At 40.3% G+C, this 25823-nt stretch overlaps 1 protein-coding gene across 1 annotated transcript in view; it reads right to left on the reverse strand.

Moving 5' to 3' along the window:
- Positions 1 to 24129: 24129 nt before the first annotated feature.
- The window catches only part of PDE6H (phosphodiesterase 6H), a 32416-nt gene continuing 30722 nt past the window's right edge, over positions 24130 to 25823 (reverse strand). Inside the window, exon 4 of the mRNA XM_006199894.3 lies at positions 24130 to 24573. Within this exon, the coding sequence (XP_006199956.1) occupies positions 24497 to 24573 (77 nt within the window). The 3' untranslated portion in view covers positions 24130 to 24496. The remainder of the gene's footprint in view (positions 24574 to 25823) is intronic.

Consider the following 25823-nt stretch of genomic DNA (forward strand, 5'->3'; position numbering starts at 1 on the left):
TAGTTTGTTTCCTGTATCTGTGAGTCTTCTTCTTTTTTGTTACACTCACTGGTTTGCTGTATTTTTTAGATTCTACATATGAATGATATCATACAATATTTGTCTTTCTCTCTCTGACTTATTTCACTTAGCATAATACCCTCCAAGTCCACCCATGTTGCTGCAAATGGCAATGTTTCATTCTTTTTCATGACTGAGTAGTATTCCTTCATCTATACGTAACACATCTTCTTAATCCATTCATCTGTTGATGGACGCTTAGGTTGCTTCCATATCTTAACAATTATAAGTGATGCTGCTATGAATATTAGGGTACATGTATCTTTTCAAATTAATGTTTTTGGGGTTTTTGGATAAGTGTTTTTCTTAAAAGGGATCTGAAATTAAACACAAAATTTTCCTCCATCTGATGTATCTACTTGTTTTTAGTGATACCCAACTTATTACTATGGCACCACCTTAGTTCATGTCATTCCCATATGACAATAATTTCACCAAACACATAAAACCTTCTTCAAGGCATTTCCCTCAATCCATTCCTTTTCCATGAAGCCTGATCTAATCGTATGTCTTTTCTTTGAAATTTGTGGCATTGAATATTTATATGCTGCCCTCTATGTTGCCCATATTTCATGTGTTATCCTGTTATCTAAACCATAAACTCACATTGGCCAGATATTTTTATCTACTCACTGATATTATAAATTTATAAATAAGAGGTACTCAGCATGCTTGAATGATTTTGTATTTCTGTAATTACCATGTAATCTTGAAAAGGGTGACAGAAGATATGAAAATTGATTGCAAATTAATAGCTAGGAACCCCGGTAATGACATCATTGCAAAGCAGTTAAGAAGAATAATTTTATAAATCATAGGTAGACATTGGTACTCCTGCCAAGATAAATTTGAAATATTCTCTCTTACAATGATACAGGATTCAAAAAGAATTCACAGTTCTTTCAATGGGACAAGTTTCAAACTCACACATTTTCACACATTTACTTTTGAAACCAGCACAACAAGCAAGTTACAGTACTTGTAACTTGTGCAGCATATCAGCCACTTACTTGTTAATTTTGCAAGCAGCCGTCGGAGTCATGAAGCTGGCCAACAGAGGTTCTATAGAAACTTTGGAGACCTCTACTTCAAAGGACTGGCATGTGGCCATCTTTACAGGATTTGAGTTTCCTAAGCCACCATCCTACCCAAAGGGTAGAGTCCCAAACATTTGACTTATTCCGCAAGCATCAAGAATTTGTTAATTCTGCCAAGACCCACGAGTTTTAACACCTGCAGTCAAAAGAGGTTGAGTTTGTGTTCTACCGTAAAGTAAAAATATTTAGGTAGCTTGCAATACATTCAGCCTAAGGAACTTTATTTAGGACACTAGGCTATAACAGCAGTTTCCTGAGGAGATAAAAATGAGGAATAGGGTAAGGCAAAGGAAGAAGTTTTCTATGTCCGTGAGTCTCTTTTCGGTTTGTAAACAACAAACATTTCAACAAAGGTGAATTAAAATTATTCAAAAAAGGTCTTCCGATACTACCTCTGATGCTGAGAAAACTCAATCATGATAATGTGCTTCTTTATCCAAGAATGAGAATTTCCTGAGTCTACCCCTCCAATCTCTCTCCTCCACTCCTGGCCTTTCTTGGAGATGCTATGATGTAGACACTGTCAGTACCCAGTCTCCTTTTGATTTTATCAATGGAGTGAAAACCAGCCAGATTTCGTCTTTCTGAGGACTTTCTCTGAGGGCTGGGAGTGCAGGTGAATCAGCGTCCCCCTTTACATCCATCTCTGAAGCATTTCTTAACCCTTGCCCTTTGGATGAGCAAACTACGAGGTGCATTTTCTACATCCTGGGAGAACTAAGCTCCTGCCACAAACAGGGGTGACTGGCTTGATTGTGCACCCTTTATTGACAGACTTCCGTAGCCTTTCTCAATTTCCCACTCTCCTGCTGGGTTTTCCTGGAATCACCATGTCCTGATCAACCTTCTTGCATTACAATCCTTGTGTTAGGATCTGTTCCTGAAGAATCCAAAATAAGAACCCAAAATAACTCACTCCACAAATCCAGGAGTTAATCTTGGTGGACTTGGGGTGATCTCTTCTTCCACTGCGTGTTTCTGCTCTTCACATACCCTTACCTACTCCTCTGAAGTAGGAGATCTGAGGTCCATTCTTCTCTTCTGTTTGCTTTGACCTCATGAGCTGTGAGTACAGAACCGGTCTAAGCATTCCTGGTTCTAGCACAGTTCCCGCCCCTTATTAACTCCCTGAACTCAGCCAGGATGACCCACCTCACTGGTCGACATTTCTTTTCTTTTCTTTCTTTTTTTTTTTTTCCTTTGATAAGTAAGGCTAATGGGACCCGCCTGACCACCATCATGAATTTGTCATGAGGATAACATGTGAACATGATTGAAAAAGAATAAAGCATGATAAAATGTGAAGTTAGGACATCTGTACCTTTGTTTTCACAGGGAAATTTCTCTCTGAAATCCCACTGCCCTGGTGTGACCAGCTACAGACAGGGGAGAGGCTCTGAACCATCCATTTAACCTTCCCCTTCAAGGCTTTCTCTGCACCCCACCAGTGCCAAGTGGATTTTGTAAGCAGTCCTAAGTGTGGCTGTGTTCAATCTTGTTGGAAACACCAAGAAATCTAATTCCCTTTTCACAAACCCTGCTCCAACATCTTTTCATGTTCAGCCTAAACCAGCAAAGGCACTTCCATTCTGTAAAAGGCGATCACATGTTCCCTGTGCTGTTCTGTGTGACTCTCTGACAAAGGGATCTGAGTTTTATGAATTTTCTCCTCCCTATATTCCTAACAGAGATGCGTTATTTTCCTCTGTCTTTTAAATTCAAAGAGAATATGTTGCCCAAGGCAGAGATCAGATACTCATTTTTCATGGAGCTCTCCCCCTGTTGTGGCTTAATGTAGAGAGGATGAAGCTGTGGCTCTCACATCATCTGGGTTTTAAATAACTATGACAAAAGTCTCCCTCACATGTCTTTGCCAGAATGGTGCAGAGCTCTTGAAATGAGGGACAGCTTTCAGAGTAAAGAAATGAGAAATATTTGGTATATCAGGTTCTAAGAAGTGAGGCTTCCAAAGCCTTCTCCCACTCCCAAACTCTGTTCCTCCATCCTCTTAGAGGCAGTAAGCGCTACAATGCCAGAGAGGCTTTTTCATTATACTTCCATTTAATAGCTGTGTGACCTTCAGCAAGAGCCTTAACCTTGGTGAGTCTTCATCTGGGAAATGGGTATAATAGTGACCACACCTACCCTCTGGGCAAAAATGCTTAGTTCCTGGCACACGGTAGGTTTTTCAATGAATGTTCCCTGCTGCTGTTGTCATCACCATCAGTGGTATTAATACTACTTTTTCCAAAGTAATATTATGATCATTAAGATTTTCTCCTTAGAAGAATATTTTTCCCTCCTTTAAATGGCAGGTTATTCTTTTGTTTCCAACGGTACAGTGGTGCTGGCTCATTTGAGAATCTATCCCACTCCACAGAAAGACAAAATTTTCATGAGCATCCTGAGAACCTCCAGTTCTTCCCCTGTAATGCTTGGCACTAGCAATGCCAAGAAAAATGTGTCTGCCTATGTCTCCCTAATACAATCTTTACTTCAGTTTCTTAATCCTCTTGTGTTCAGTATTGTCAGGGAAGGTGCTTAATAAGGTAGGCATAAATGGTAAGCAAACTAAGGACTTCCCCGTTTTCAGAAATTGGAGGGTACTTTTTAAATAGATAATTAATAGACTTTATTTTTTTGAGTAGTTTTAGGTGTATGGGAAAACTGAGCAGAAAGAAGAGAGGTATATAATTGTACACTTTTAAAATCAATAAAATAATAAAACAGTGATCATGAGCCACTTACAAAGAAGACTCCATCTGGCTAAGAAAAGTGCATGTCTTTTATAAAACAGCTCACCAGACAGGATTTCAGGAGAGGATTCTAGTTAAAGGAAATAACATGCAATGGCACAGAAGTGAAACCAAGTCTAATGTGGTCTCAAACTAAAGAGTTCAATTTTGTTTGCCAACAGGATGCAAAGGTAATAAAAGTAAAAGATGATGCTTAAGAAGAGGGCCTAGGGAGAACCCAAAAGACATTGAAAAAGTGTAAAGATTTTATCCTGTAGGTAATGAGGGAACTATTAAAGAATTTTGCACAGAGAAAACAACATGATTGGATTTGTGTGTTAAGGTCATTCTGCTAGCAATGTGTCAGATGGATTAAGGAAAATCAAGGCTAGGTGGGTGGAAATGAATGTGTCCACTGAAATCATTCAAATGCAATCATTCAAATGAGAACTCAAGCATTGACAGCAGGATGAAGGAGAGAATATTTTAAAACTGTTAAAGAGATGAAATTAACAGACCATGTTGGGTCATTCTAGGTGAGGACAGCATAGAAGAAGAAATACAGGATGACTCTCAGGTTCTGACTTGGGCAGTTACATTAACAATGATGTCATTTTCTCATATACAACATGTAGGAAGACAGGATATCAGAAAAGAGGATAAATTGAGTTTTAAATATATTGAGTTTGGGACAGTCAGGTAGATAGAGATATCTAATAACATAGAAGATGTACTATTCTGGAGCCCAGAAAAAGAAGTTACACCTGGAGATAAGATTTGGAGTCATTAACTAATTGTTGAGCTTTCCTAGGGTGTATGCGCTGAGAAGAAAGGGGGGGTCTAGGATCAAACTCTGGAGATCACCAATATTTATGGAGTAGCTGGAGGAAACAGCTCCAGTAGAAAAAGAACTGCGTGAAGGTGAAGTCAAGGAAGCCAATAGAGAGGAAAAGTTTTAAGAAAAAGGAAATAATCAACAAGGTTCTGCAAAACACGCTTCTAATGCATTCAGTCTCTAGAAGGTCATTGACAACCTCAGCGAGGGGGAATTTGCAATAGACTGAGGTGTGAAACGGAAATCGGTCTTATTCGTCACTGAATTCCCATCACCTAGCACAATATTGGCCCTCTTTCTTTGTTTAGTAAATATTTATTGATGAGTACATGATGTGTCTTTTTCAAGGTCTCCTAACAGTGAGCAGCAGAATCGTTGCTCTTTGGTTGTGCTCAGAATGTAGCAATTCTCTTTCTCTGACCTGAAAGCTTATCTGATAGACATAATCTATACCGTTTACATTCTGTGCTCCTACTCGGTTATTCTTATTAGGATTTTAAAACAAAGTTCTTTTCTTTGTCAAATAGTTTAAAATAAAATTTTAATACTTTAAAAAAATTCTAACTGTGGTAAAAAAAAAAAAGTAAATTTACCATCTTAACCATTTTTAAGTATTCAGTTCCCTGACGTTAAGTGTATTCACATTGTTGTGCGACAGATCTATAGAACTTTTTTATTGCGCAAGACTGAAATTCTGTATCAATTGAACAACCCCTTATTTCTCTCTACCCGGCCCCTGGCAACCACCATTTCACTCTGTTTCTATGAGTCTGGCTGCTCTACATACTTCATATAAGTGGAATCCTATATACAGTATTTGTCTTTTTGTGATGGGCTTATTGTTCTCAAGCTTCAGCCTTGTTGTACAGTATAAAACAAACCTGTTTTTTAAACATGATTTCAGCCTTTTTCTCTCCAAAATTCTAAGAATCCAACATCTCATTAAATCATCCAATTTCAAGTAGGAATCACGAGGGCAGAATCACAAGGGCTTGTCTATCTAGTTTGTGAGTTTCCTAAACAGGGAAGAAATCATTCTTCTTCTTGGAAATAATTCAGTGACAGGGAATCCACTAACTTTGAGGGTACTTATCCCATTTCTACAATAAGCCTCACCATTTTGAGAGTTAACACTACTGTACTCTATTCTGTTCTGGGGATGCATTCATTGAAATCCTAGAATTTGACAGAAATAAGGCAGCTATCAGTTTAGAGCACGGATTTTCCTCAAAACCTCATTAACTTTCTGCAAGTCCCCTTTGTCTTCCTGGCAACCAGCCATTCTATTCCTTGTGCCATTAAACTGTGGTTACTTATTAATTTACCCCCCTGAGATGACTTCAGTAACAATGTTTTACAAATAGGTTGAGCTCTCCCGTTTGAGGGAGTGAAAAAAAGGAGCAGTGTAAAAGGAGAGGGCTCGACTTCATCCCTAAAGACCAGACACAAAAGAAAAAGCAGTCTGGTGGCTCAGCCGCTGATGGTTCCCTCGTACACTACAAGATTTTACAGTAATTAAGCTCTCAGTATCCAACTCAGCACAACTGCAGTTGCCAACAGCATTTCAGATACAGAACGCCTAAAGCGTATTTCCACACATTCTCATTTGTAACTTGGGCAACAGAAAATTTGATAATGAGAAACAATGATGTCTGCCGTCCCGCGTAAACAGAAGATGGGAACGATCTTTGTGCTTCTCCCTGCACTTTCTCCATCCTGCCACACGTGTATCCCGCAAGAACTGGGTTAATCTTAGCGGATGTGGGTCTTCCTTTGGGCCAGGTACAAAAGTCTAGACTCCTGAGGGCAAACATGCTTAGTTATTTTCACTAGGGTTGAACAAATAAGCAGTAAATCTTTCTTTAAAACTTGAGCTGATCCTCAACAGAACCTTTTAGGAAGTTCCAAAAGGTTTTGTTGCCTCAAGTTTTCAACCGGGGGTTTTCTCTTTGTTTTCCTGTTGTCTACAAGCCAATCCTCGTCTTTAAAAAAAAAAAAAAATTTGTTTTGAGGAAGATTTTATCGGCACTCCATATAAAATATGAGAAAATATTCCAAGATTTACTCTGTATACAATTACCTGAAATATCTTTTGAAGTTTCTGCCGGGCAAGTTTTTCCACCGTAGAACACAAGCAGTTCAGACAGTACTGTGACCTTGTTACTAGTATTTACTAAGATTTCCTTTTTAAGAAGACCCATAAGGGTACACTGAGATTCATAGAAATTCCTTTATATGGAAGATGCTAACACATGTTCATTTTACTCATCGGTCTATTCAGATATACGCTCTCTTGAGTAGCCTTCATAACTGTTCCCAATGCCCAAGAACCCAGGCTTAGGTTATGAAGTATGACTTGAGTTTTCACTAAACTATGTGTTTCTGCTCTAGGATGAAGCTGACCCTATTCCCAGACTTTCTGCAGTTTTCAGTTATATCCTGTCAGCCTTCTGACTCACAAGTGAGGCACAGCTGTCCAACAATAGTAATTCTGACACTTTCAAGAACACAATTACAAAGTATATTCTTATGTGTTACCTTAACACAACAATCTGAGATAACTAGGGCTGGAGATAAAGCCACATTTTATAGATCAGGAGCTTGAAGATAATTTTGTGGTCTAAAGACCAAGAGGTAGGCAGAATGGAGATCAGATTCTTGGTTTCCTGACTGTAAATTGTGGTTTTCCTTCTGGTTGTCTGTGTAAGCCCTAGAGGGAACGTGACACTGTTTCCATATTTCTTCTTCCTTTCAGTTGTCTTTCTCTCCCCCAACCCCCATCTCTGTCTTCCCCTCAGTCCGTCTTCTGTGGTTCTCCGCAAGTTACCTCTGCCCCATAATAGCCTGTGCGTGTTTACCCTCTGTAGCCACTCCCTGAGGCTTCCTGAGCTGATGATTTTCCGGAGCTCCAGAAACCTCTCATTTTTCTCAACGCCCTGCTAGATTGGTGTGGCCAGTTCATAGACTGACTAATGGGAGATAATAATTTAGTGCAGTGCTTCTCAATCAGGGTGATTTTTTTCCCCTTTGGGGACTTTTGACAGTGTCTAGAGGCATTTTGTGCTACTGGCATCTAATGGGTAGAGGCCAGGGATGCTGTTAAACATCATTCAATGCACAGGACAGCCTTCCCCCGCAAGACAAAGAATTACCTAACCCCAAATGCCAACAGTGCCCCCAAATGTCAAGATGGAAAAACCTTGGCTCAGAGCAATAACCCATCATCCCATAATATTTATTACAAGCATTTACCCGAAAGAATGGCCAAGGTGGTATTTTTGTAGCAATGGTAGTCAAAAAAGATAATAGATTTCAGGGAGTGATGAGGGCAGCAAAAGAGGGTGATGTTTTTAGTCAGATCATGGACGCAATAGCATGGTTGAGTTGTGTGAACTGATCATTCGTAACCCCACAATGCCACGTTGACTTTGCAGGGTTGCTTTTTGGCAACATAGCAGAGATTTGCCGTGAGATGAAAGCCGAGAAAATAAATGTGACCATGGAGTTCTCCATCTCAGAAACACTCAAGGTTTGTCATGTGTGTGCCCCACAATGAATCTCCTGCTTCCACAGGTGAGTTCTGGGCAAATGAGTCCCGAGAAGCTACCTGAAATGATTATAGGATGGGCAACACCCTTGAGAATTAAAAGACAAAAAATATTTTCGATGTGGTACCCTGTGGTGAGGAACACACTGCAGACATGAGAACTTGAACATGAAATCCATAGTCTGCTTTTGCTGGATCTATCAGAGCTGGAGATTATCTAATTCCATTCCATCTATAGAATAAAGTATTTATAAAAATTCATTTGGAGACCTGCAGTAGCTAAATTTCTAACAAACCGTGTGAAATTCCATTTCATCTCAGGGACAAAGAAAAACTTGCTCTCAGCTACAAGTTTCCTTTCTTTCTCTGACATGATCAATTCTGTTCTTGGTTCCTCCTGTCTACCCTCACCTGGGACCATCTCAAAGGACAAAGATATTCTTTCACCCTGTTGTCCCTCCAATTTCATGTTCACAACATGAATTTACAATATTTTGAATGAGCTATCATTACTTAATTCTAATGCTTTTTTGAAAGAACGTTTTCCTTAAACTTCTTACTTTCCGACTCCAATTCCCTCATTCGGAAGAAATTTCCCCCGTCCCACTTAGCCAAATCCAGGGACCACTCTTTGTTATCCAGCTTCTGGACTCCTGTTTCACATTTGATGCTTTTCCATGCTCTCTGCTTAACCACTTTCCAGTGTCAGCTACAGAGCCATTCAGTTTTTCTCTTTCCTCTCTTGTTGCTTCTTCATGTTACCAGAACATTACCTACACACACATCACCTCTTTTTCTTCCTTTTGTACTATAGGATTGAAATTATATGGGTATATGAGTTCTACTCACCACTACTCATGGAAAACTGCATTTATCTTGAGTTTTTGTCCCAATTAACTATAACCCATCAGTCACAGTCTGACTCAGCTACTGGGATAAATGGGCTGGAGTCTCCAACAGTTCTTTCCGTAATCAATTTTGAGCACAACTACTGGTGAGGTGTGTGTGTCTCTCAGAAAAAGCGAGAAAGAAGATGATTCTTAGGTATTTAAGAAAAGAAGTTTTTTTCTTAAGTACATTTCCAGGTTCAAACTTAAGGACCACGTTAAGACAAGAAGGATTTAGGGCTGTGTTACTTTCAGTTCACTACTGGAGTCTCTTCCAATGGCTAACAGTTTTTTAACCCTTTAGCAAGGATAAATTTTTGTTTTGTTTAGAAAACTCTTTGCTGTTGGCAGCAGCAGATATTTCAAGGGAGGACAGAATGAAGGCAGTGGACAGAACTATGTGACAGAACATTTTCCTTAAGTTTTTTTTCCCCAAAAATGGAAGGATGGGGTCATTTAGGATAAGAAAAATAAAGTATATTTTGACCTCCACGAAGCAAACACTGTCTATTTTACCATCCCACAGACCCTACTGAAATGTAACCAGTGAGTGTCAAGTCAGTATTTACTAGCAGTCTGTTTTTTTGTCTGGAAAGCCTAATTTAAAAAATAGTCAAATAAGAACTTCATGTGAAAGTATACATTTTATTTTTATAATATAATACTGTTTAGAAGGGTAAATGAATCCACCCAGTGAAAGGAAATACAAAGGCTTTAAGCCTTTCAATGTGCTGCCCCCTAGTGAGCATTTGTATAAAAGACAGCTCTGCCTGAGCACTTTGTGCTACAAGCCAAGGGCCCCGCCACAGCCCGCGGGCCAGGTTGGTGGTGGTGTGTGGAGGTGACCCGAAGCGGCAGGAAACCCACCGCGGAGCCTGAGGCAGAAGGGCAGAGACCTGAAAATCAGAGACCAAAACTGGTGTGGAATGACTGCTTATCAGAAGTTCCTCTGATGCATTAATAGATTTTTGTGGACTAAGCCAGGCCAGGCTTAAGCCATGGCAAGTTCCAGTGATAACCCAGGCAGTGAGCAAGAAGCTGGCTTACCAGCTAGTGGTAAAAAAAAAACAAAGAAATAAACTTGAAGTTCACATACAGCCTGAATGCTATCTGAAAGGGCTGGCTGGCTGTCTAGAAATATTCCAACTTCCACATGTTACCTTCTCTTCATAAGTGGCATCTTTTCGCCTCCTTTTAATTTCTAGAGTTATCCTCACTCCACAACAAAATTATTGTGTGTAAAGGGGGAACTCAGAGTGGCACTTATGGCATGTTGGGAGGGTCGGGTCAGGCCCTGAGAGTTCGTGGGTCCAACATCGGCCATCTGCTGGAGAAGAGATGTGGGTAAGTGGAACCCCGCTTACAAAGGATGAGATTTGACCACACCAGTAAATACTGAACCTTTTGTTCCAGCATCCTAAGGCAGCCTGCTGTCTCCTTCTTGGGTATGGAATGTAAGATTAACATCCTCAAGCATACAAAAAGGCAAAATGCATTTTAGATGCCATCTCTTTATAATAGCAACATATCCCTTTGGCAGCATTTTCATCATCATCATTATTATTACTAACGTAGGAAACATACTAACCACTATTTCTGAATACTTACTGTATCTTTCTCTAATCCTAAAAATGAATAACCCTGGATATAAATTTAATTGCCCAGAGAGTGCTGCTCAGAGAGTTGCCCCTGATTAGGAAACTAGTACATGGTACACGGCAGTACTGAGACTTGAACAGCCTTGTCTGAAACTAAAGACTCAGACACGGAAACACAGAGGACTATTGGAGTGATGCAGTCACGAGCCAGGGGACACCAGGGACTGCTGGGAGCCACCAGAAACCAGGAAGAACAAGGAAATTTCTTCTCCCAGAGACTTTGGAAGGACTGCAACCCTGCCAACACCTTGTCTTTGGACTTAGCCTCCTGAGCGAAGAGAGAATGAATTTCTGCTGTTTTAAGCCACCCATTTTTGTGGTACTTTGTCACGGCAGCCCTAGGTAACTAACATAACCCTCACCATTAATTGACTTCTCCATGTCGTTATCCCCTTGAACACTGAAAAAGCAGAGAATCTGAGAGAATGAAGTGGAAAATGGTCAACTGTCAGTGGCTGCTGAAAGCATAGGAGCAAAAGGCGTCCCAAGTGCTGGAAGGGCAAATCCAGAGACCCAGGGGCCAAGGGGAAGGCGGACGGATGAAAAGGACAGGTCAAAAATACACATTCACCTACACGTGGAATCTATAAAAACGACACTGATGAGCTTATTTACAAAACAGGAAGAGACTCACAAACATAGAAAACAAAGTTACAGTTACCAGACGGGGGTGGGGAGGGATAAATCAGGAGTTCGGGATTAGCAGATTCAAACTACTGTATACAGAATAGCTAAACAGCAAGCTCCTACTGTACAGCACAGGGAACTGTATTCAATAGCTTGTGATAACCTATAATGAAAAAGTACGAAGAGGAATATATATATATATGTATGAGTGAATCACTATGCCGACACCAGAAACATTGTAAATTGACTATACTTCAATAAAAAAATATGATTTTCAAGTGAGACCATCTGCTGTTCATTTTTGTCAAAGGGTCCTGTTGATGGTAGTCAGTCCTGCTGATTGCCTAAGAATCGTTTAGGAAAGTTAACATGCTTAGAGGATTTCTTTTTTTTTTTTTTTTTGTATTGAGGTATAGTCCGTTTACAATATATTAGTCTCAGGGGTACAACATAGTGGTTTAATATTTTTATAGACTATATTCCAATTAAAGTTATGAAAAAATAATGGCTATATGTCCCCATGCTGTACAATATGAACTTGTTGCTTACTTATTCTATACATAGCAGTTTGTGTCCCTTAATCCCACCCCCAGCCCACCATTCCTCCCTTCCCCCACCCCACAGGTAACCACTAGCTTGCACTCTGTATCTGTGAGTGTGTTTTTGTTCTGTTATATTAATTCGTTTGTTTTATTTTAGATTCCACATATAAGTGATAACATAAAGTATGCGTCATTCTTGGTCTGACTTACTTCACTAAGCATAATAATCGCCTAGAGGGTGTTTTTAAAATTACTGTATTTCTTTAAAGTTATGCTTTAGATATTTTATGTAAATAAAACCAGTTTTTCCAATAAAAACAGCATTTAACAAACTTTGATTCTGATATGCTAAAGCAAAACTTTTAGGAAGGCCTTCCTAAAGTCAACAGTAAATGTACGTTTATATTAGTTCTAGCCAGGAAACGCTTTCAAAACGGTATTTGTACAAACAGTTCTTTGCTCAAGGTTTCATAAAATCCTTAGTGAATACTTTTTGGAGCTCTTTAGAAAAACAAAGTTGGAGTTAAAGTTAATTGCTTTCTCAGAATAAGCAAGCAGGAGTCTTGGATGGAGGGTGGAAATACTTTCTAGTCTCATTCATTATTAAGGAAGAAACATAAGGACTTCATAGTTTAATAAGAGGAGCCTTGTGCAGAAAGTCAGGGGGCTCCAATTGCCCAGGCTCTGGCAGTGATTTACTGTATGACTTAAAGGTGAACATTCATCTCCCGCCATCTCAAGTTTCAGCTCACTTTTTTCTGTGTAACACGGGACAAGTTATATAATAATGCTCTACCTCAGTTTCCCCATCTATTAAATTAAATAACGCCACCTACTTGCAGAGTTGCTCTGAAGAGTAAATGCGCTAATATCTCTAAAGCATTTAGAGTTACACCTGGCACAGAAGAGCTGACAGCAGTGGTTGCAGTATTCCATGTCTTCTCTCCCTTTTGAAATTTTAAGCTTCTTGAGGTCAGGGTTCCTATCTTCCTCATCTTGGGATCTCTCAAAATACCTAGAAAAGTATCTCGCATAGAGTAGTTGCTCAGTAATTATTTACTGACTTGAATTTAAACATCAAGAAAGCATCAAAGACAAGGGTTATATACTATCTAGGTTGTTGGAATTGTATTCATTTGATTTTTTATTTTGAAATCCAGTTATCTGGGAAAATAAGAGCAAACGTCTTTGGGGAAAACATCTGTGAGCAGAGCATTCCCACGAGAAAGTTTCTATCAGGTTGGGAAAATGCTGTTAAGAGTCTTCTCCCAACGAGGGCAGGAGACGCTTAATCTCTCTGGGCATCAGTCTCTGCTCTCTTAGAGAAGCCTGGAATACACCCTTCTCTTCTTTCCACTTCCTCCTTCCCAGCCCCACGCCTCACCCCAGCCTCTTTCCCACTCTGCTGGACGCCTCCTTCTCCCAAGAGAACTCATTACAAATCCTGTATTACTTTAGCTTTATTGCCTTTAGCTCTGGAAACAGTGCGCTTTTCGGCAGTAATTATATTTCATTTATAAATATTATCTCTAAGAGAATAACTCATAGCTCTTTGGTAATGCTATCTATAATTAATTCTGTAGCTGCTAAATTTATGTGTCAACTAGAATCTTGAAGCAAACAAAGTTTATACATTGATTCCTGCAGAATGATGTAAGGTCTTGCTAGACTCTTCATAATGCTCATGTAAGAACAACCGAGTCCATCAGCTCAGCCAGCAGGGAAATTAAAAATACGATTGAACATTCTGAGCAGTCTTCAAGAACCTGAACAAAATCAACGTGAATGGCAGTTGTTTCATGCAGAAGTCAGGTTACAGGTTACTCAGCCTCCAAAGAGGTTCATGTGGTTTTTCCCAAGTTAGCTTCAAGTTAGCTTTTCCCATTAAAAAAAAAAAAAAAAAAAGGTTCAGATAGAAAGAGGCTTTAACCTTCCCAGCAAAGAGTTCAAGGACTTGAAAGAAGAATATAAACCCCAGGTAGCTCTACTGACCTCCTTAAAGGCTCAGCAGCTAGAAACGCTTCTCTGTAGGAAGTTACCGCCCACTCTGACATCGTAGCTGTAATGATGGTGTCACCGCGGGGCTGACATCCTATTTTGGTGGTTGGACCCTATTTGCACACGGAGGGGTCCCCGAGGAAAGCTACGTGCGGTGGTCTTCCCAACACCAGAGAGTACTCAATGTCAGCAGACATCCGCATCCTTTGAAGAGATTTGCTTTCTCTCGATAGGTTAGCGTTCTGCAACTGTAAACCACATGCGCTCTGAGGACAGAACTTGTCTGCTTTTTATATAAAAAACTGTTGGAGTCAGACTAGCTGTGTCGCTTTCCTCCCTCTGTAAAATGGACCGTAGTTGCAAAGACTAAATGCGTCAATACAACCGAAGGACCTAGCCCATCCTAAGAGATCAATGAATGTTTGTTCTTATTATTTAAACTTATTTTTATTTAGAATAATGATCAGGAGTTATTTCATTCTGAATTGTCACATTACGCAGAATTATCATGAGGTCTCCCTTAGCTCTTGCTGCCTTGATTTCACTCAGCTCCTGCCAAGCTGCTGCCACCAACTTTCCTGTCCTGAAGAGACATTTTGACCACCGTCTCTCCATGGCCTCAATTCCACTAGTCCTCAAAGGAGGAAGCATCTCTCTTTTTTAAATTAAAAGACCAAACAAAAATAAAAAACCATTGCAATCTGGAAAGAAAGATAACGCAGAACACAGGATTCCACAGTGACTCGTTAACTACTTTTAAGGGAACTGAGGTCCCCGGGGAGCCTCTGCAGTCCCAGGGTCGGGGGCAGGGAGGCTCTGCTTCTGGAAGAGCAAGGCATTTAGGCAGCTCATCCCCTGCTCTGAGCCGTGGCTGCTGCTTTCATGCTGGAATTCCTGTTTCCTCAAGACTGGTTGAAGAGTGGATCCCAACCTGTCCCCGAACTTTCCATGTCTGTGCTCCCTCCCCAAATTAATGAGCAACCCTTTTCCATCCAAGGATTTTTATTACTAATCACTATAGAGTAAACGAATGATGATGCCTGAATTTGTTTTAAATATTTTTTAAACAAAAAGTGAAATTAGGAAGCTGCAAAGTTCCCAAAGTTCTTGTGAAACTCTGGGGTTTTGACCCAGAATGCCCTCCTTGCATGGAGGCCAGACCCCACTGCCCTCCAGTCCTTGTGTCAGTCTTAAAGTGGAACTTACCAAAGTACCATCCATTACCAAATCCTTTTCTTTTTCAAGACTCTTCAAACTGGGAACAAGGACATAATTAAAGTGAATGAATTAGGCTCTTCCCAAATGAGTGACCTGTTCCCCAGATGAATTCCAGGTTTACATCTCTCATTTGCTATATAATTCTGGAATATAATCTCTCTGATAAGCACTTTATGGGACTAGGGAATGTGAACGTATTCAGATGGGAGGATCCAAAAGAATGGGATGTTAGAAACCTGCGTGTGTTTTCTGAATCTTCTCTACCATCTCTGGATGATTCCCCTCCTAGACACACATTAAGAATGAACCTACTCTGCTGGAAAATGAAAAAATAGGCTTAGAAATTTATTCCTCCATTTCTCTGAGATGAGCTACTGAAGCCTCTAATTACGTTCCTTTTCACTGACAAGAATGTTGCTAAACTTCTGTGTATAATTTCCCTCCCTTTCCCATTTCCACAGTGGCCTTTGTACCTGTTTTACTAAGAATAAAAAGTTTAGCCAAATCTATAGTCCTTCTGTAGAGAGAACAAATCTGTCTCCATATTGGATCTGCTTCTTTTACTTTCAACTTTGTATTCTATTGCTTTTGCTACAAGTTAATCACTAAAACAGTGTTGCCAGCAACTTAAAGCTACCCACATAATGTACACATCACATACAAGTTACATACGTAATGCACATGTTACATTCAAGTTACATACACACATACATAATGGCCCATCTCCGGGAACCCTTCCTCCCATGCCTGAGCACTAAGCTAAAATACCTTTGTTTAGCTCTCAGGAAACCTCCTGACCAGACCGGAAAGAAGAAATTAACTCATCCCCTCCAGAGTCTGGCCCGAACCAGGAAATATTTGCAACCCCTTATTGCCTTTTTCACTTTACCTCCTAACCCCACCCCCTCTTCGTTCTATGAAGGAAACTAGCAACCAAACCTGGGCAAGATGCTTCTTTGCAACACAGGTTTGCCACCTTTTTGGTCTGCAGGCTTTCCAAATACAGTGGCTATTCCTTGCCCCAACACCTCGCCCCTTGATTTATTGGCCTGCCATGTGTCATGCTGTTTGGAATAAGCTCTTCAATTTTATTAAGCATGTATTGTTATACTAGTTTTATAACACTAATTTTTTAATAAAATGTTATTTTAAGAACCATCCCTCAGACTCCTCCCCGTTCCTACACCTCATATGTATTCTCCCCCCAGATATCTGTCCAACCTGTGACTGAGCTTGGAAGGAACATGGAGCTGATGTAACAAAATGGCCCAAAAGATTGACCAAGTGACAATATCATGAGTGACTGGTCATTTCATCCTCTGGACCTCAAGCTGCTGCTTCTGTAAAATGAGGGCATGTAGTGAATAATTTAAAGTTTCTTCCAGTATTAACACATCCTAAGGGTGTACGTGCACATTTATTCCTTCCTGCGTTTGTTTTTGTCAGCACAAGACTGCAAAGCTAAACGTCCACAAGATGGCATCCTAAGTCCAGTTCTATAAACATTCTGCTTTTTTTTTTTTTTATAATTCTCTTAATCTTGCTGATAGAAATTACACAGCATAAAGAACTAAGAGAAATATTTTGAGGAAAAGTTCAGAAAGGCCATAAACAACACCCAGCCTCCCTCAAGCTTCAAGCATTTACTAAACCTCTCCAATAGTATGTGAATTACATTGCCACAAATCCTAACAGCCTGAGTGTGAACGTGTTTTCACAATAGAAGTCACAAAACAGGATTTCTCTGGTTTGCACCTCCCCTGTCTGCTGCGCACTACCCTAAGCCCTCCAGTTATTTCTGAGACCCCTGGCAGGTGCTTCAGCAACCAAACCCTTTAGCATCTTCATTTCTGTATTAGCCAGTGTTCTGCCAGAGAAATAGAGTGAGTAGGATATATACATATTAAAATTTTTATTGCAAGAAGCTGACGTACGTAATTGTAGGGGATGGCTGGGCATGTCTGCAATCTTCCGCGCAGGCCGTCAGAAGGGCAGGGTGGGAACTCTGCTGATGTCCATGGGACAACTTTCTTCAGGGAAACCTCAGTTCTACTCTTGAGGCATTACAACTGATTGGATCAGGCCCACCCAGGTTGGGGGGGACCACCTCTTTTAAATCAACTGATTGTAGCTGTTAATCACCCCTACAAAATACCTTCACAGCCATACCATTGATTGAATAACTCAGCACTGCAGCCTTGCCAAGTTGATAACTAACCATCGTAAACGTTTGTAAAACTAACCATCATCATTTTCTTGCCATTTTTCTTTCTTTTTGCTTCGGGGCTCTTTGGGGCAATGTTGGCTCCCAGTGATGCAGACATTGCTGGTGCTGCTTACATGTGGTGTTTCTGGAACCCTCCCTCTATATTACTGAAGCTGCAGCTCCCCGCCCCCCGGATTTGAATATCCTCATGCTCCTTTGGCCTCTTAATTTCTTCACCCAGATTTCAGCAACAGGGTCTTTGATTACAGCCTCTCTCATCCCTAGGTCTCAGGACACAGGATAATTCAAGTGGGGAGAACCTAGGATGAACTCATGTAAAAACCCACCCTCAGCCACCAGCTGTTTTCTTGGGACTAAACTTGAAAACCTTGACTTTCCCTTCCATTCTCTTAGAATGGATGAATAAAAGTCTAATTCTTGGCGTGGCCCACGAGGCATAAAGCATCTTACCTTTTCTGTCTCGTCTTGCCCTGCGTTCCCACTGCTGCCCTACGCTGTTGGATCCCCTTGTTCAAGTCCTTGAATTTGCCAACGCCACTCCTGCCTGGGGCCTTTCTATGTGCTCTTCCCTCTGCTTGGTGTGTTCCCACCCACACCACACCTTCGCCACCCCATCATCTAGGTAAGTACATTTTTTCCTCCAGATCTCACCTCAGGTTGTCATTTCTTCGAGAATGTCTGTCCTGGCAACCTTACCTGGTTATTTCCCCATTAAATATGCATCTAGATCTATGTGCTGCAAATAATTACAGAACTTACCACTGTTGAAGTACTTTCTATATGTCAGTTTTGTTTAACATATTTCTTCCCAACCAGAGTTTAAGTGCCACAAAGCCAGGGACTGTGTCTGGATTTGTTCCTTGTTGTGTCTGCAACCCTTAGCAAGAGCACCTGGCACAAATCAAGGCTCAAAAAATTGGGGGAATGAATAATTAGCCTTTGTATCCCTTTCAAGACCTAACACACTGCCATGACAAAGGCAGATAGGGCCACCACAACAAAGGACCACAAACTGGGTGCCTTAAGACAACACAAATTTATTCTCTCACAATTGTGAAGGCTGGAGTCTGCTATGAATGTGTTGATCAGGCCATGCTCCTTCTAAAACCTGTAGGAGGGACCTTTCTTTACTTCAGCCAGCTTCTGGTGGTACCAGGTGTTTCTTGGCCAGGGCAGCTCACCTTCAGTCTCTGCCTGTGTCATCACACGGCCATCTTCCCTGTGTAAGTTTATGCCTGTGTCAAATTCTCCTTTTCTTTTTTTAATTTTTTTAATTAAAAAATTTTTTTTGAAGTGTAGTTGATATACAATATTAGTTTCAGGTATACAGCAAAACAATTCAGTTATACATATACATGCATATGTATACACATTCATTTTTAGATCCTTTTCCATTATAGCTTCTTACAAGAAATTGAATATAGTTCCCTGGGCCAAATTCCCCTTTTCCTAAGGACAACCATCATATTGGATTATGGACTCACCCTACTCCAGTATCACCTCATCTTGACTTGATCACATCTACAAAGACCCTATTTCCAAATAAAATTACATTTATGGGTACCAGGAGCTAGGACTTCAGATCTTTCTGAGGGGCATACAATTCAATTCATAACACAGAGTTTTAAAAAGCAGTTCATGCTAAAGATGTTTATAAAATGTATAGAAACTTCTCTAAACTTCAAGCAAAGAATTGTTTTGACTGAGACCATATATGTCTTATTCTCAGAATGTCTCTCCAAACAGTACGACTTCTTGCATTTCCGTGAAACCGATCATTTACACTTTAATGTTTATCTTTTTAACTTGTGTAAATAATATGTGTAATGAAAAGAACTTTTCAATTTGTGTTCAGAGACCAGCGTTTTAATCATAGTTCTGATATTTTAACCTGTGTCTTATTCTCCTGTAGTGTAAAACGATATTAATAACACACATACTGCATTGTTGTTCTAAAGACTAAACGAGATTAACGTGAATCATTAGTCATAGGGGGATGTTAAATAAATATTAATTTCTTCCCCTTGTACAGCAAATTTTTCTATAGCCCCATCTGAGAACAGATACACACACACACAGAGATATGCAGACTTTATATACACTATATAGACATATGCATATGTATATAAATGTATTTAAACTGTATACATATTAAAAAAGAGAGCAAAAAACAGGAGCTAATATACTCTAAATCCTCATGATCGCTAATAGAAAACAAAAACATTTATTCACTAAATGGAGATTCTGAAAAACAGGGAGCAATAGATTTCTGCTAAACCAGTGAATAATCTATAAACAAGAAGCTAGTAGACATGTCTTTAATTGAAATTTCTCATGAAATCTCTTGCCTTTGAGGACAAGAGAGAGTATATGTGAAAGTTTCGGCTGAGCTTACCAATGCTGAACCTACAAACATCTAGGTCAGCATAGTATTTTGCCAGTTTTGCCAAGTGAGCGCTCATGAACACAAGGCCAATTTGAAGGAGAGTGCCTTTAGGCTAAGATGGGAATGCTAAATCCGAGTCATTTAATTCATTATTTATTCATTCATTCAACAAACATCTTTTGAGGGCTTTCTATCTGCCTAGCTCCATGCCAGACACTGAGTGCACCGCCAAGAGTAACACTAAAAGCACTGTTTTCATGGAGTTTACATTCTAAGTTCTGAATAAAATATACAGAAGTCCTTAAAAATGGACAAATATGACTATATCAAATTTGAAATGTCTACATGGTAAAAAATATATATATATAAATAAAAGTAAAAATAATAGGAAACCAAATGGGAAAACATTTGTACTACAGAAAAAAAGACAAATGGATCTATTTTCTTCTGGTGGATGATAGTTTAGATAGATAGGTAGATAGATAGATAGACAGACAGACAGATAGAGAGATAGATAGATAGATAGATAGATAGATAGATAGATAATACCTTACAATTCATTACAAAGGGCAATCATCTCTTAGGAAAACTAGCAAAGCACATAAGCAGACAATTCACAAACACACAAAAGTGCCTTCTAGTGTTGTGAAATTTTGTGAAAAATTTGCTCAATCTCTGAATAAAAATTTAGTAATCTTCTGCGTAGGTTAAATGTTAGGAAAAACATATATTGTATATTTTCTGTAATCATGACAAATTATTTGGAAGCTAATTTGGCCATATCCTTCCCTCAAAATTCATCCATTCTACTGCTAAGAATTGATCCTAGAGATAAATCCATGCGAAGTGTTATTTGAAGAATGATGTGAAAGTCTGCAAATACCCAAATTGTCCCTCAATACAAGGCTGGGTAAATAAATTAGACTTTGGTCATACACATGGAACCTATAAGGTGGATTCAAATGTACAGATATGGAGCAATTTCCAAGATAAAATTAGTGAAAAAGCAAGATATAGAACAGTGAATATAATATGTTATCAATGTGCATAGACATGTGTCTACGTACAGATTGTCTCTGCAAGTATTCACAGCAGCCTGATAGCAGGGGTTGACTGGGAATGGGAGTGGGACATAGGGCACTGGGACGAAATGAGACTTCTGTTGTACTATGTTCTTTCAATGTTTATCTTGTGCATGGAAAAACATGTGCACCGTAAACATGTGGTATAACAATTTAAATTGGTCAATAAGTGGGAACAAACTCAGAATTAGCTCAGGGGATTCAAATCTAACAGAAATGGTCTTCCAAGGGTTCATGAAGTGTTCATTCACGACAGCAGGGGGCAGTACTAGACACGGTTTGGATGAACGGGCCCTGGAGAAATGGGAAAGGAAGTAGTTAACCACTCGTTCTGAAAAGAGCTAGAAATAGGCTCAGTGACTTACGACCTCTGGTCATGAAAAGAATGGTTTGTTCATGTTTGGAATATGTTTAGCTTCAGTACTTGGTTTTTAGAGTTTTATATTGGGAGGGTCCTTGGCAAGTATTTACTCCGGTGTCCTTGCTTTAATTCTTAAACACTGAGCCCAAAGAACACAACGGAATTAGCTGATTATCTATAAGGAGCCGTGCCACAGAGCCAGACCTTCTGACTGTTTTGCCCCAAAGAGATGGTGTGATTGATACGGACAACTGACCGCTTCTGAACGTCAGTTTTCAGCAGCCTGACTCTGCCCTCGTGAAGTAAGAAGAAAGTCAAACAGCTCATTTCAAGTTGCACAAAGCACGTGCTAGTTTATACAAACACACAACTTTGTGGCCCGGGTAAGCCTTCCCTTCTCGCCTTTGATAAAACATAAGTTCTCTTGAGTTTCTCTTTTGGAAGTAATTTAGAGTCATATATACTTAGTTCTCATTAGTTTTTATACTGTTCAGTCTTGCGTGATTATTTTCCCTCTTGCACTAAATGTTGGACTTACTGATTATTCGTGTCTCTGTGTCTTTTCCCTTCACTTCTCTAGTTGTTGACAAAATGTTCTCCTTTCCTCAGTTTATGTGGTTCTTGCTTTTCTCACTATCAAGGTCAACTGCACGGTGGCAACTGTCTTCTAGCACCTCTGTCTCTTCGCCCCAGCTGTGCACGCCAGAGGAGCATTTTCTCCTTGTGTACCGTGTTCTGCTCTGACTGTAATGCTCTGAGCTCTGGAATGGGGGTTGGTGCCTACATCACCAGCACCATCATCCCCAACTTCTACTGCGGATGCGAACAAACAGGAAAGGGGTGGAGGATAAGCGAAGGTCACTGCCTCCAACCTGCCAAGAAAAAGCTCTCTCCCTCCCTGGTCCCTCTACTCCTGTCAGAGGAGGCAGATGAGGACAGAGAGTGACAGAGGCTACGGAGGGAGGGTGGCCATGCTAGGCAATGGCAAGACGTCAGCCCTGGGGATAATAGCGCCCGATCGGCCCTAGCTTCTTGGGATTGGTCCAACACTTAGATTCTGAATTTCTGACATTCTCTGCAACTGAAGAAGCACTGACCTGGGTCAGGCATGGAGTAGGGAGCTGTTATTGGAGGTAAGTAGAACCAGTTAAACCGGTCACTGAGTAGCAACAAGTAAAGAATTAGCTCATCCTCAACGTATAAAAATACAGGCTTGCACCACATCAGTGTTTTCAGACTAGCATGGATATAAGAATCATGGGGGACCCTTATTAAAAATACAGATTTCAAGATGTTTCCTTGGAGATTCTTATTCAGAAAACCTGGAGTGGGGCCCAAATTTTGTGTGTTTTTAAGAAGAGATTCTCAATGGCTTTTATTATCGAGAAAGTGTCAGAATATTTCAAAAAAAACTCCTCCAAACCCTAAACTTCTATGAGAATTCCCCACTGCAGTTGTTCTCTTTTGTCTGTTGTTGTCTTCCTGTTTGTTCCTCCTATTTAACAGTAGGCTTCCTCCACTTCCGTGGTTTACATTAGAATCACCTTTGGAGGTTTTAAACATATCCGTTATTTCGCAACCCTTAAGGAAACACCACTGGCTGATAAATAGGGTCTGGTCTTCGATACTAGTGCTCTGCAGATTATTTCCAATTTGCCCCTTCACATCCACTCTCCACCCTTCTCCACCTGATCTCTGATGTTGAAGGTGAACCCTGCTGACCACATCAATGGGCTCACTTGACTTCTGACTTCCAGTTGGGTGTATGGGAGCCATCAGCCCTCCTTGTATCTCAGGGTTTCACTTTTTTTTTTTAATTTACACCAGACTTTTTCTTTTATACTTTTTTATTTTCCACTAAGAAGGAAACAAAGTGGAATTCTAGTGGGGCCAAGGATTAAAATGAAAAAATAGGAGTACTTTCAATTCCCGCAATCTGGAAATCCAGTCTCCTTACCCACTTCCAGTCCATATGTGTTCCTTGGGTTTTGAGACTTCTGGCCAGAAGATAACTGTGTCATTTGTGCAAAATAGTAAGGGCAGAGCTTGTAGCAGAAGAAATGTTCTCAAGTCCTGAGTTCCTTTAATTGTCATGTTCAAAGTCACAGAATGTATTGCTACCATGAATAATCTTAGATTATCTAACTCAGGCCAACTGGAGGATCCCAAGTGTGAGATCTCTGCCCAAAATTAGAGGGCCAGGATTAGAACCCAAATCTCTCACCTGTCTACCATCGTGCCTCTCTTTTCAGTTAATTTACTCCATTCTTACCACAAATTACAAAACAGAAATGAAGAAATTAATACTGCTAGTACCCAAAGCATCCAAGTCAGAGCACGGCAGCCCTTGAATTACACAATTGCCTTGAAAGTGTTGGGGAAAGATAGTTAGTTATGTGCACATTACATTTGACACAACTTCAGCGATGAAGCAAGCCATCATTTTAATTTTTGGATGCCACTCCCTATCTTTTGCATCTGAGCGTACACTTTAAAGTATATAAATCTTTTCAATCTGAATCAAGGCACTGAAGAGAAGGCTCACATGGTCAGAGTCTTGAGTTGAATCTCCAGTCTTCCACTAACTTAGAACTGTTCAATTTAAAGCTGCATCAGACCTCAAGGACGACCTAGTTCAATAAAATGTAGACCCAGAAATGTCATGATTCAGAAAGTAACAAAGCAGAAGCAGGACTTGCCTACTAATCCTATGTTCTTTTGCATGCGCCATGCTCACTTCCTGTGTGACTATGCCTTCTTTGTTTAAGTGGTTCTCAGAACAGGGCATCAGATACTTGCATATAGCATTTAATACAACTTCATCATGAGATTCGAGGTAAATATCTCCTTTATTAAATGGAAAGGGGAGAGAAGTGACATAAATGGTATCTTAAAAGACTACTACCAGTCATAATGAATGCCTAGCAAAAACAGATTTGAAGGACTTAAACAAAATTTAGAGAAATACTGATGACATCTATTCAGCTGATAGGGAAAAATGGTAACGTCTGAAACGCCCGGTCAGAAGTTGATTTCGCCCACTACTCTGAGCTCAACTGTTCTGCATGGGAGAGTCTGACACCAAGAGAACTCGTAGTAGTAACTTATGGGAAGTGACTGTGTAAGTCAAAGAAACCACTTCCGACAGCTGAATTTCAAGGCTCAGGCAGATCAAGAGGGCAGAAGTAAGCAAAGCTAAAGCAGGTGGCGTGGAGAGTGGCAGATGCTCCGGCGCCTCATATGATCCCAAACTGAGCAAGCTCATGCAGCTCCAGGTGGCTGAATGCCTCCCAGGGACAAATCACTGTGATGTCTGCAAGAGAGGGAAGAAGAACTTATAAGTCAGCCTCACTCCCAGGAGAGCCTTCTGTTCAAAACGACATCCTTCAGGCAGAGATGCCTCACTCCTCTCTCCTATTCATTATCCAGGGACTGGGAAGCTGCCCAGAAGGGCCCTGCAGCCCAGGAAGGAGCAGACCAATTGCTTAATTGATCCTCTGCAGGGCCCTGATGGCCCCGGAACAGCACCCTCCCTCCCCAGGAATCTGTGTTGGTTTTATTCTGCTTCTGCTTTAGGGAAATGACTCAAGGCTTTGGACTGGGGCTACCCTGTGGGAGCGCAGCCCTCTGATTGCACAGGGTCTCACAAAAGCACAGCCACAAAGGAGGGAACAGAGCTGGAATTCTAGTTGGGTCAAGGATTAAAATGAGAAATGGGGCTCTTTAAATGCCTGTGGTGTGGAAATCCAGCCTCCTTCTCGCTACCAGTCCAGATGCTTTTCTAGGGCTTCTCTGACTGCCCTTGAGTTCTGCTACATCCAATCGCACACCGAGAAGTGATCTCAAGGCAGCATCTCATCCAGTCCCTCGCATCAGGAATAAGATATTACTGTTTCCGAATTACAGAGAAGCTGGCTGATACCCAGAGAGATTAGACACCTAGCCAAAAAATCTCACAGTTGTAGAGATTACTAGAACCAGGTCAAAGACTTTAGAATTTCCCTCAGTAAAAACCTCTTTCCACTACTCCAAATATGTTGGCAGAGTTAAGGATGTATTTAGAATCCATAGTGAATTTGCTGGTCTTGTATATACTTGGCTAAAACACAGAAGCATTTGATTTAGAAGACTAGCACATGAGCTTTATAAAGTGGCTAGACATTCTATTTGAGACCCTAGGGGCGGCACTGGAGAGCAAAGAGCAAATACACTGAGAATTGCCCAGTAAGGACACTAATATCTATGGGTGCCACCATTTGCCACAAGTGTATTGGATGAGTTGAAAACCTATGTCCACACAGAAACCTGCACAAGGATATTTATAGCATCTTTATTCATAATTGCCCAAACTTGGAAGCAATCAAGATGTCCTTCAATGGGATGATACAACCACACAATGAAATATTATTCAGTGATAAAGAGAAATGAACCATCAAGCCATGTAAAGACATGGAGGAATCTTAAATAAATAAATATGGCTAAGTGCAAGAACTCAGTCTGGAAAAGCTATATTCTATATGATTCTAACTATAGGAAACTATGTATTTGTTAATTTGTTAATCA

This window comes from Vicugna pacos, chromosome 34, assembly GCF_048564905.1.
Source record: "Vicugna pacos chromosome 34, VicPac4, whole genome shotgun sequence".
Taxonomy (NCBI): domain Eukaryota; kingdom Metazoa; phylum Chordata; class Mammalia; order Artiodactyla; family Camelidae; genus Vicugna; species Vicugna pacos.